Genomic DNA, 13,027 nt, shown 5'->3' on the forward strand with positions numbered 1-13,027 from the left:
ATGAGGGAATAGCATGATAACCTCAAACAGCTGCTTTTTATGCTGCGTGGCAGGTTTTCAACAAGTAAAACATGCAGCTTACTTCACCTTTTGTTGACAGGGGGAAAAAATTGATTGCTCTTGAAAAAATATTCCTCTGTCAGAGTTTCCCAAAATCATCCACTGTAAAAACGTACTGGGTTTTCCATAGGGTAATTCTAAAGCTAGCAAACAAGCTATTAACCATTAAAACCAAAGAAGGATGGAAGAAAAAGCTTTGGTAAATAGGGTGAAAAATGCTTTCTTTTATTAGAGAAAATAAATATGCATTTCATTAGAAGTTTTTCCAAGATACTACTATTCATAGAATTCATTATACTTCTTTGAAGAGCAGATTTACAGACTCCGCTTAGGTTGGTAGGAGGAAAGGAGCGATACGAGGGACGTGTTGAAGTGTTCCATGAAGGCAGGTGGGGGACCATATGTGATGATCATTGGGATGACAAGGATGCTGAAGTCATCTGCAGGCAACTTGGATTCAGGTTAGAGGCTCTATATGTATTGTTTTGTTTTACAAATAACATTTGTGAAAATGTACTTTCCATTAGTTCTACTGTATGATACTGTTTTAATTGGATCTCCTGTGGGTTTATATTAATGTTATGTTGCAGTTCCCAAATCATTCATGAATTAGATAGAATAATATACTACAGAGTAAAACTAATGAGAATATAGCAAGGGGTGTTCAGTCTACTGTTGCAGCTGTTGCAAAACAACACCTTTCAGCATGCTTTGACAGTCGCAGTTACAGATCCTACAGCAGTGCTACAACTGTTACTAAATTTCAAATCCAATCATTCTCATACTGCAAACAGCTCATATTTGTATTTCAGCCACAGTAGTAGAGCTGAAGAATGAACTTGACTAAGGTCATGGGCACCATTTGCTCCACTGCTCTCAGCCTGCATATTTTTTTCAGGCTGAGAGAAGCTGATCTGCTCTGTGCCCAGCTCCATACAAATGAACTGCTTCTGCTGCACACGCAGCAGAGTGGAGGTCTGCCCAAATATGCAAAAGCAAGATGACCTCCACTCCTCTCTGCTGCACATGACTACATGCAGGCAGAAGCAGTTCAACTGATTGGAGATAGGGCACAAAGCTTATCCACTTCTCTCAGCCTGAATATGCAAAATATGCAGGTCGTGAGCCCTGCAACTACACTTCTTTTGTGCCAGTGTATTTCTTTTCCGCTATAAAAACCGGGCATCGACTTTCCTGAATTTATAAGAGTTGAGTTTTCATGTAGCAAAGAAAAGCTGTTCCTGGATAATTATGTTTGTGCAGTCTCCATCTAGATATTTTACAGAGCATGCGGGGAAGCTTAAAGTTTCCTCTCCTCAAATAGATGCTTTCAACACTCAATTACTGTGTATGATACACATTTACTTGGATCCAGATAATTATGCATCTAGACTGCTATTGGCTAATCTGATGAATAAGATTTGGTATCAGTCAGAATAATTGGAATAAAAGTACCACTTGCATAAAAAACTGTGTGGGAAGGAGAGGTCTGAAAGGTGCAACTCTATCAATCTAATAAATTATTATGGGTTTTACTACATAGACCCTGCTTTGTTCACACCTGTAAGACCCTGCATTATGTGTGTGCCATACTCTGGCTGCCCTATTCTGCTTATTGCCATACTCTGCCTGGCCTATGCTCCCTGTGTGTGCCATACTCTGCCTGCCCTATGCTTCCTGTGTGCCATACTCTGTCTGCCCTATTCTTCCTCTGTGCCATACACTGCCTGCCCTGTGCTCCTTGTTTGTAACATACTCTGCCTGCCCTATGCTCCATGTGTCCCTACTCTACCTGCCCTATGCTCCCTGAGAGCGTCATATTCTGCCTGACCATTGCCCCTTGTGTGTGCCATACTCTGCCTGCCCTATGGTCCCTGTGTGTGACCTACCCTGTTTGCCCTATGCCCCCTGTTTGTGCCATACTCTGCCCGCCCTACTCTGCCTTTGTGTGCCATACTCTGCAGGCATTGCTTGTATGTGCCATATTCCCATTCCATGTGCCCATTCCATCATTGGACTGGCCAGGCAGGACAATGAGAAAAACCCCTGTGGGCCCAGCAGACCCAGGCCCACTCCTGTGGAAGTGTGGGCCCCTCCCCCTGCATTTTGAAATAGCTGTTAGGGGGTCCTTAAAGTTTTTAATTATGTGCTTGGTGTATGTGGTGCTATCCACAGGGGAGTAAGAGGCATATGGATTTGGGTCTTAATATGACATTACATTTTCACATATGAGTATGGGTGATATCCCTGAGGTAAAAGACAACCATTTGGGTTTTTAATGTGGATATGGTTTTATAAGTTCTTTTGATAACATGGGTGTGGTTTAAAGCAGGTGTGGTTTTAAAAAAGGTAGTGGTCCATACTGGCTTCAAATATTGGGAGGGAACCAGGAAATATGATACTGAATAACATCAAGCAATCAAAACGTTTGACGATACGGTTGACAGAGACATTCCTTTTCCCTCATCCAAAAAAATGCTTTTTAATTTCTGCCTTAATAAAATGCTTTTGATTTCACCCATTTCTTTTTATCATTCATAGCTATCAGTACACAGTGGCCAGTCCAAATGGGTTGAGACTCACAACAGTTTCTTTTAAACAGGTGAAAAGTGCTTCCTGCAATGCTTTCTGCATTAATTTTTAGTGTCCATTCCTTCCAGTGGGAAGTCAAAGGCCTGGGTTTGGGCTCACTATGGACAGGGCACTGGGCCTATCTTGCTTGATGAAGTTCACTGCATAGGAAATGAATCAACTCTTGACTTGTGTGAGAAGAGCAAGTGGGAGCATCACAACTGTGATCACATTGAAGATGCTGGGGTTTCCTGTGACACTTTTACAGGTTTGTGCTGTGGGGTCAGGCCATTGTTTGGAAGGTACCTTTTGAAACTGTGTCAGTGCTTAATTTATGTACATGTCAACATGTGAGATTCAGTTAATGTACAGCATTCTATGAACTGTGATATAGGAATGGTACCATATATATATTGTATAAAGAAGTATTACTTTGTATTTATAGAGTTCTAAACATTTCCTTCAGTCCTGTACAGAGATATAACAATTGTAAACAGACTAAAGTATGAGCATAATCTGAGACAAAAGTGGGCAATTCCTTGGTCTCTATTCCCATACATTGTTTTTTTAAGTGCATAGGGGTAATTACTGCATGTAAATATGGGCGCATATTCGTCACACGAATAAGCAAAGACCACTTGCTAAATTACATTTATATCATTGCTGAATGTTGTCCTAATTATTTCTGTTGTATAATAAAGTGTCTGATCTGTAAAAAGATATTTCAGACTTAGAAAGCCACTTTATACAGTACACACACACACGGTAAACTAGATGATTAAAAAAGTTCTGCAAGTAAAAGAAATAAACATGTAGCACAGGGTGCGGTAGGGAAAAATCTGGAACACCTACTTGTATGGTTATGAAACCTATTGTGGTTATTGGTAAATAAACAAGCTGAACATTGTACCAGACTTTTATAAATATTTTTATAAGTAAAATTTAGATGAGCTTCTATATATAGAACTCTGCAGGCATTACTGCTGAAATGCAACTTTCATTCCCTTTGTGGTGTGGTAAGTGTGTTACAACCTCTACAACGCTGGTTTATTAAGTCATACTAACTTCTCATTAGATTCTCTAGACAGTATGTGATGGGTTTGGACAATTCAGTTACTGCTGGAGTAATGTGAGGATTTAGTCTGGAAGGGGTGCTAATCAGTATAACCACATAAGTTTACCCTTAAAAGATAGGAAATATCTACTGTATGCCCTAGCTCTATTGATCAGAGGCACACACAAGCCAGTAACAATAATCCCCTTTTGTTACCTTTTAAAGGAACAGTAACACCAAAAACAAAGTGTTTTAAAGTAATGAAAATATCATGTAATGTTGCCCTGCACTTGTAAAACTGATCTGTTTTCTTCAGAAACACTACTATAGTTCATATAAACAAGCTGCTGAGTAGCAATGGCGGCAATTGAAAAACAGCTATATGGCACAGGTTAAATAATGGATAACAGATAGTATTATGTTCTACAGAGCTTATCTGCGATCTGCTGCATAACTTGAGCCTTTTCTCCTTTGAATGGCTGCCCCCATGGCTACACAGCAGCTTATTTATATAAACAATAGTAGTGTTTCTGAAGCAAACAGCAGTTTTACTATTGCAGGGCAACACTGCATTATATTTTTATTACTTTAAAACAATTAAATTTTTTGATGTTACTGGTCCTTTAACTCTACCCAAAGTTATAGCTAAAAAAGGTTACTCATAATTTTAGGTGGCTGCTGTATGCAAAGTTTGTGCCACAATTAAAACCTTTTTTTTTTTGTCAGAAAATCTATTTTAATTCCATGTTGTAACAGAATAAGGGGATGAATACTTATGCAAGACACTGTATATATTAATAGTGCAATACATAATATACATAAAACATTAGGAGAACTAGCCCTTCATTGGGTACAATAGTCAGCTAGAACTAAAACAATAAGTATAGGCTTGTTTTGATAGGTTATGGTTAGAGTTTTTATTTTAAATAAACTTTATTCAGTTTTAATGAAAATAATTCTTGAGATTTGCTGTGTTGCATAAATATAAATAAATGTAGACTTACTATACTCTTACAGATGGTTCACTCAGATTATCAGGAGGTAGCAGGCCTGGTGAAGGGCGAGTGGAAGTATACTACGATGGAGAATGGGGCTCAGTGTGTGATGATGGATGGACAGAACTAAATGCCCAAGTTGTGTGCAGGCAGCTGGGATTTAGGTATGTACATTGGATTTTGATGGAAGGCGCTAGTATACTTCTGTACAAAATGGCATTCTAACTGACTACAAATGGACAATTAAAAACATTCTATAAAAAGTGCTCCACTCAAGGCAAATCTACACATTTGTGTTTGTGTGCGGGTTAAAATAGTAGGAAGCAAAAAGGGTTTTCAAATGTTTTATTAAAATTCAATGTATAAACAGAATTTGAAGGTATATAAAACAACAATGTTAGAGTTACAATTGACAAAAAGTATGCAAAATGTACATCCGGATTAGCCTAGCATCTCATCTCATCTGAAGTATTGTGCTTTTGGCAGGGAAAGCTAAAGGTCAGGATTTTAAAATGCTGTACAGAACAATTCTGATGTAAAAAAAAAAAATAATACGAATGGGGGAATTTATAGGGTTCGAACTTGCTTACAGTACCTAAAAAAGCTTTTACCTAAGCTTATTAATATTTATATTAAAGGGGATGTCCACCTTTAAATTATCTTGTAGTATTATGTAGAGACTGATATTCTGAGACATTTTGTATTTGGTTTTTATTTTTTATTATTTGTGGTTTTTGAGTTATTTAGTGTTTTATTCAGCAAACCATGCACTGATTTGAACAAGTGACTGGAATGTTAATAGCAGTGGGCCTGAATAGAAAGAGAGAAAGAGAATATAGAGGCCAATTGAAAAGTTGTTTAGAATTAGCCACTTATATTATATTTACATAGTAAAAGATAACTTAGATGAAGATGAACCACCCCTTTAACCTACTATATATCAGGGGATTTTCTTTACCTACTTAAATTACATTTGTTTTTCTTTTAGAACAAACCCCGTTCTGCAATTTTTTTGTAACATTCCCCTATTTAGTTTTGTTTCCCCTTCTCTAAACCCTTTTCATTTCTATAAACTTTTTTTTAATTCTGCTGTGCTAAACTGAACTCTTTGTTCTACATGCATAAATTACAGACATTTGTAAAGAGACAAAATAAGATTTTATCTTGCATTTTTTCAGTTTACTGTGTGCAGTAGAAAAAAATTATTTGTTTTGGAGCCATGTGTGACCCTGATTCCATGGTTAACTAGATTTCTTTTTAAAGATACATTGAAATAGGATTCTTAGTTTTTTTGAAGTCAGGTTTTATAGACTGGCATTTCTCTGTACTGAAATATGTAAGTATGCAGCTAAAGGCTTCCTTTACTTCAACTGCACATAGGGCAAGAGAGCGTAAAATTCTCAGTATCCACATGTGTCATTAGCCTTACATAGTTATGTATTAAAAGGCACAATGTTTAACCAGGTCTAGGAACCCTTAGTAACCAGATATGTTTTCAAATTGCTGACCAATACTTGCCAGACCAGCCCGCAGCACAATCTTTGCGGCAGTTTATTTTCACTTGCAGCACATAAACAAACAGTTCAAAATAAAATCCAGTGGCGGAACTACCGGGGGAGCAGGGGGTGCAATTGGGCCAGGGCCCGCACCCCCTCAGGGCCCCCCGGCAGCTCGCGCAGTCGATTTCGGGTAAAAAAAATCTGGTACGGAGGGGGCGGGGGCCCGGCGTCACGTCCCGCCCCCCTCCAGTTACGTTACTGATAAAATCCTTGCCACTTAATGGGCTTCTAACTAACACAGGTCAGCTCTTAACTAACCAGGAGGAGGCCTACCGCCTGTCTCGCCAAAACAGAACATTTAGGAAAAAATACAAAATCCCAAACCTTATGGTGATTTCAATCCTCTCAGTGAGCTTACACAGGCAGCTTTCCTGTGTCTTTTCCTCAGACTGAAGCTCAACACTCTGGCTTGATCTACTTTTTTAATTATACACCTGATATGCCTCAGGTAGACCCAAAACACCCGGGCTGGACTAGCAGTCCCGGAACCACTCTGTTAGGAACCTGGGAGAGATCTCTTTAACTCCTTCAATAAACATTGATAATCATGTTTTTCTCTATAGAAGCTTCTATAGTAGCAGTGTGTCAACTTGGGCATGAAGGTCATCTTTGTGAACCCTTTTTCACATTTGTTCCCAGTGGTCCTTCTAGCTTGTCTTCCAAAGGGGAATTTGGATTCGGAGAAGGCTTCATCTTTTTGGATGATGTGACTTGCATGGGAGAAGAATTCTCACTTTTGGACTGTCCTCACAGCAGCTGGGGCCAGCATGACTGCTCTCATTCTGAGGATGTCGGAGTTCAATGTTCAAATGAAAGCAATGATATTATTGCCATACCCCCTGGTAATATATAGCGCAACTTTGACATAGTTATCCATGGTGTCCCAGGATCATTAAAATCACTCCAAAGGTTGCACATAACCTTGGCTGGCTATTTCCTCTAAGTTCTAGACTATCTGTCAACAATTCCTGTGATATATACACACACATACAGTATATATACTTATACAAGGGTGTTAAGCTACATTGCTTATTTATGTCAAAATAAAGACAAACATTGCATTTACCTTTAATGCAATCATAGGCTATTTTCTCCTCCTTAAAATGACCACCAACATACTTATACTCTTTTTATTAAACTTATATAATTGTTTTTATAATGAATAATATTAATTTTATTTTTGCAGTACAGTCAGCCAGTCCTTCCCTTAAAGATCTGATGGTCTAGCCCTGGGTGTTTGTCACCTTCAACAGGACTAACAATAATCACTAATGGGCCTGCAATTATTGTTGTCTGTTGAGAATTTCCCTTTGCACAGACAAGTATCATGGCTGCATAAGCACAAATATGGTGACAGGTTATAATCTGGGCATGTCAAAATATATGTCTTAATACCTTACTGAGTATTTCAGGAAAAATAAAGGTATTTTACAGGTATAAATCTTTAGAAGTACAGTAAATGATACCCACCATATCTGCATTAAATAAACATTTCTGTGATAATTTCTAGGGCCTCCTGTGCGCTTAATGGATGGAGAAAGCACCAAGGAAGGAAGAGTGGAGGTCTTTTTAAATGGAGAATGGGGCAGCGTGTGTGATGATGGCTGGACAGATGATGACGCAGCTGTGGTTTGCAGACAGCTTGGGCACAGGTAAAATATAGCTTGGGTCACAATATTCTCACCTATCCTTAGTCCATTACTGTGGTTTCAATTCAATTAGAGCAAGCCCATAAATGACTTAAGTATTCATTGACAATCTTTTACTATTTCTGCCTATGTATTTTTGCCATTCCCTTTTGTTCAGCTAGTCATTTCCATTCTTCAGTTCAATCATCTTACTGACATGTATTTCTTTATATGTTGATTTATAGTTATAAACATATTGGGCTCACCAAATTAATTCTGTGCTATTTTACTTACTACGGCCCCCAGAGCTACATTTGGTGTAGGTCCATTCCAACACCATGCACATTTGGGGGCACATTTACCTAGGGTCGAATATCGAGGGTTAATTAAACCTCGATATTTGACCGTTGAAGTAAAATCCTTCGACTTTGAATATCGAAGTCGAAGGATTTACAGCTATTCCTATAGAAGGAACGATTAAATCCTTCAAATCGAACGATTCAAAGGATTTTAATTCATCAATCGAAGGATATTCCTTTGATCAGAAAATTGTTAGGAAGCCTATGGGGACCTTCCCCATAGGCTAACATTGGCCTCAGTAGGTTTTAGGTGGCAAACTAGGGGGTCGAAGAATTTTTTAAAGAGACAGTATTTTGACTTTCGAATAGTCGGACGATTTTTAGTTCGAATCGTTCGATTCGAAGTCGCCCATTCGATGGTCGAAGTAGCCAGAAAAACCATTCGAAATTCCAACTATTTTTCCTCTATTCCTTCACTTGAGCTAAGTAAATGGGCCCCTAAATATCACTATAGTCTCAGGATATATTCTGGGAAGTGGTCCCGTCTGCCCTGTCCCAACTACGATTAATGTCTTGTTTTGCTAATTTGTGTTATTTCATACCTATAAATGCAGAGGTCCTGCCAAGGCAAGAACAATGGCCTATTTCGGTGAAGGACAAGGGCCCATTCACCTGGATAATGTAGAGTGTAGCGGCTCTGAGAATACCCTGGCAGAATGCAGTAAACAGGACAGTGGAATACACAATTGCTGGCACAATGAGGATGCTGGAGTTATTTGTGACTATAAAGAAAAAAGAGACAACCAAGTGAAGGCGAAAGGTAATTTCATATGTGTTCAGATTTATAGCTATACCCAAGGGCCACTATTTTGTTATGCTTATGGCTGGTTGTTTTTGTTGAGTCTGATCTAGATTTCTGTTGGGGCTGCTTCTACAAAAAGTTTTTTCAGAATTATTGTTGAATATATAATATAACTTGTTAAAGGTGTATTTTATGACAGAACATAAAGTCAATTACAGTCAATAGATTGTGTTAAAAAAATGTAATGTCAGGTTGAGACAGTTTTTTCAGACCAGTCACATTTTCAGTATGTAGGGTCTCCACAAATTTTAGCAAGGCTTGATCGGTCCATATGTTAGATTGATCTTCATGCTAGACCATCGCACGCCCTGGCTTTATTGATAGTGTCTATTAATTTAAACTATATGGGATTGTCAGCTATCCAGAGGTCTCATATTTTGTATTATTTGTCCTGTAAAATGCTAGTTAATTTCTTAATCATAAAAATGTATTTTATCCTAGGTTTAAGTTCTACCAAAGATAATGTTGATGGCAGCCATGCCTTTTACTTATTTAGATGTAATAAATATGTAGGTGATTCATTAATGAGCTGAGGTGGTTATCCCTACTATATTTTTAAGTGCCTCAGCAAAAGATAGCTAATCAGCATCTAAATGTTGGTACAGTGGGACAGGACAACCACATATGTTCCATTATTGCTTGTGTTGAGAATCAGCTGGAAAAGTTGGATTCTCCATTGGGGTCCCAAGCTGCTTTGCATGCTGGAACTATATACCACCTTTTAAAACCTGATTAGTTATATTGATTGTACTCAGGACCGCCATCAGAAATCGCAGGGCCCCATACGACAAAATTTCCTGGGCCCCCTGGACTGCACCCACCGCAAGCCCCACCTACAGGTCCACCCTCCCCACCCCACAGGTCCGCCCCCCACCACACAGTAAAAAAACAAAAAAAATATTGGTGGCTAGGGTTCCCACATGTTAATAAAAAGATATTGGTGGTCAGGGCCCCCCATAAAAAAACATTTGTGGCCAGGCCCCCCCATTAAAAAATATTGGTGGCTAGGACCCCACATGAGAAAAAAAATAAATTGGTGGCCAGGGCCACTTAAACGTCCATGCCTTCCCACTCTCAGAAAGATGGGGGGCCTGGCTAATCAAGTAAGTGTGGTGTGGCCGGGCCCCCCTTACCCTCGGGGCCCCCTACAACTCTCCCCCCAGATGGCTGCCCTGATTGTACTTATCAACTTTATTCATATTAAGTTGTTCCTCTTCCCAGTTTTTAATTATACTGATTTCCATCAGGGGTGTGCTGTTGACTAAAGAACATAAGATTATTAAATGGCTTTGTTTCAGGGTATTTTAAACCAATTATATCATATTATTGTGGAAAAGAACACAGGTCCTTATAAAGATTAAGTTAACTGTATAAATTCTTGATGCCTGCACAACTGTGAGTCTGTAGGCTAGTGTTTTTTTCCACCCATCTTCAAAACTGGGTAGGGGACAAATTTTGGACCATAGAAATAATGGGGTGGCTGGATTGTGTTGTGACTTAACGATTCAGTAATCATTGTCTACTGTATACTTACATTTAATTTAAAAGTGAATTACTCCTTTAAAGACCTGGATGCAAGTCCAAGGTTCAGTCCCGTCTATAGGGTACAATGTGGGCAACAGAATACTTTGTAATATATCTGTCTTAATCTGTGGTCAGGTGGAGTATCCTCTGTGTGTGGCATTAGCCTTGTACCCCATCGCAAGAAAAGGATTGTCGGTGGAACTAAATCAGCAAGGTACAAATACATAACATCACTAAATAAAGGAAATGCTTTCAATCATAATAGTCTAGCAAAACACTCTTTACATTTTTGCGGGTTTTACTAGCCTAGTTGGGGAAAGAAGATCAATAAAATAAAAACAAAAAAGGTTTAATACGAGAGAGAAAGAGCAGAGAGAGGAGAGAGAGGCAAAGTGGTAAAGACCAATACATACAACAGAATAAATCAATATGTAATAATTCTAGCAGTGCTTCTAACAAATATATTATTCATAAATTCCACTTGAAGTTAAACTTTCATATCATAATTAATGAGCAATGAAAGTGAATTAATTATAATATACAACAAAAATGCCTTAATTATTAAGGGTCCAAGAATTGAACTTGGGTCACGTAACACTTTTTCCAGGCATTCTATTTATATAACTCCTTAAAATTACAAGTAAAGGAGTAAGAGGTTATCCACAGTGAAGAACTGCAGTAGGGGAATGTAATAATGCCTGGGATAGATCCAGGGTCATGCTTGGTTACTATAAGGTAGTATAAGTCAAGTGAATGATACAGTAGACTACATTTTCCTAGCTACTTTATTGTCGAATTCTCTGCACACCATTTATGGCCTGTTTAATCTCTGTATGTTTTAGGGGCAGCTGGCCCTGGCAGGCTTCTCTGAGGCTGAAGGGATTTCACAAAGAAACTCGCTTACTATGTGGTGCAACCATTATCAACAACTGCTGGGCCCTCACTGCAGCTCACTGTTTTAAAAGGTTGGCAAGACGGTCTTGACTGATTTATAGTGCAATGACACACATACAGTATTACTAATGCCTTTGAATGTATACACTTTTTCAGGGCACCACATACACTGCTTTATGCTTCTGCAAGTACTTCTACAAATATGGGATCCCGAGATGCAGAAACCCATTATCCAGAAAGCTATTATTTATGGGAAGGCATCTCCTATAGAGTCCATTTTAACCAAATAATTTGAAAAATGTTTTTTCTCTATGTAATAATAAAACAGTACCTGGAGTACTTGATCCTAACTAAGGAGCATGAATCCATACTGGTGGCTAAACCATCCTACTGGGTTTATTTAATGTTTAAATGACTTTTAGCAGCCTTAAGGTATCCAAAATACAGAAAGAGCAGAAAACACGGAATATCATATCACATACTTGTGTTATAGTAGAAATTTGTTTATGAATGGTTTTTAAGCATCCAGGTCATGATATACAGTATCTAGTAGAGCTGAAGAAGTGTTTGGATGAGTAGCGCAATGAATGAAATATTACTCAGGAAATCCAGTTGTTTTAGGCTAAGGGCACACTGATGATCCACTTTTGGAGCTACATGAAGGAGCAGATATACCTTACTATGCCTGTTAAAACCCAGATGGGAGAAAAGTGGAGCTCTGTGTGCCCTTCTCCTATTTTCAAATACATAACATACTGTAGCTGGACCGGAGTCAAATAGGCTCTGGCATTCCAAGTACCCAGAGGCTCAAACAGACCCCCATCAGCCCACTAAATAGTAATTGTTTATGGCATGTTACAGCAGCCATTGTCAAGTCGGGCCCTGGTAGAAAGGTTTTGGGTTTCTTTGTTTATCTTATCCATTCTTATATGTTCCCATGTTCTTATTTAACCATGTGTGTAATACTGGCAATTTCAAGGGCAGGATCAATAAAACACAATTTTCTCAACTCCCACAGATTTGGAAAGCAAGTTCACCGCTACTTATTACGAGTTGGAGATTACCACACAGGAGTGGAGGATGAGTTTGAGAGGGAACTTCCAGTGCAGAAGATTGTTATACATAAGAATTACCAGTCTAGTAGAAATGACTATGATATTGCTTTGGTCAGAGTGCAGGGCAAGGAGGGCCACTGTTTGTCATTCAGTCTCCATGTCCTACCAATATGTCTCCCAGAAAAGAAGGAAAGAACCAACAGCTGGCAGCCATGCTTTATTTCTGGTTGGGGAGACACAGGTAATCTTGTACTTGAAGGTAACAAAATTCATAATAAATCCATGTTGTTGACAAAACAAGACTTATGTTTGTTCCCAGGTTTAGGTTAAAGATAAGGCTGAAAATTTTCTTACATTAGAGAACAAGGAAATTCTAATTCACTGGCGCTGCCAGATCGCATGGTCCACAGTGAATTACACTTTCCTTGTCCTTTAACATGAAGAAACTTTCAAATTAGTAGTGTATTTAAAGTATTTTCACAGGCTCTTGCTACTATGAATGTTGTGACTTCAGCTATATATTTGT

The 13,027-nt window shown here is 38.6% G+C and overlaps 1 protein-coding gene across 2 annotated transcripts in view; it reads left to right on the top strand.

Moving 5' to 3' along the window:
- XB987369.L (provisional ortholog of serine protease 12 L homeolog) overlaps positions 1–13,027 on the top strand; it is a 31,730-nt gene that overhangs the window by 17,405 nt on the left and 1,298 nt on the right. For both annotated transcript variants that reach the window (XM_018225436.2, XM_041568852.1), the window contains 9 exons: positions 374–521; positions 2,721–2,899; positions 4,703–4,844; positions 6,879–7,081; positions 7,750–7,891; positions 8,781–8,986; positions 10,688–10,766; positions 11,395–11,517; positions 12,465–12,742. In XM_018225436.2, the coding sequence (XP_018080925.1) occupies positions 374–521; positions 2,721–2,899; positions 4,703–4,844; positions 6,879–7,081; positions 7,750–7,891; positions 8,781–8,986; positions 10,688–10,766; positions 11,395–11,517; positions 12,465–12,742 (1,500 nt within the window). The remainder of the gene's footprint in view (positions 1–373; positions 522–2,720; positions 2,900–4,702; positions 4,845–6,878; positions 7,082–7,749; positions 7,892–8,780; positions 8,987–10,687; positions 10,767–11,394; positions 11,518–12,464; positions 12,743–13,027) is intronic.

This window comes from Xenopus laevis, chromosome 7L (genome assembly GCF_017654675.1).
Source record: "Xenopus laevis strain J_2021 chromosome 7L, Xenopus_laevis_v10.1, whole genome shotgun sequence".
Taxonomy (NCBI): domain Eukaryota; kingdom Metazoa; phylum Chordata; class Amphibia; order Anura; family Pipidae; genus Xenopus; species Xenopus laevis.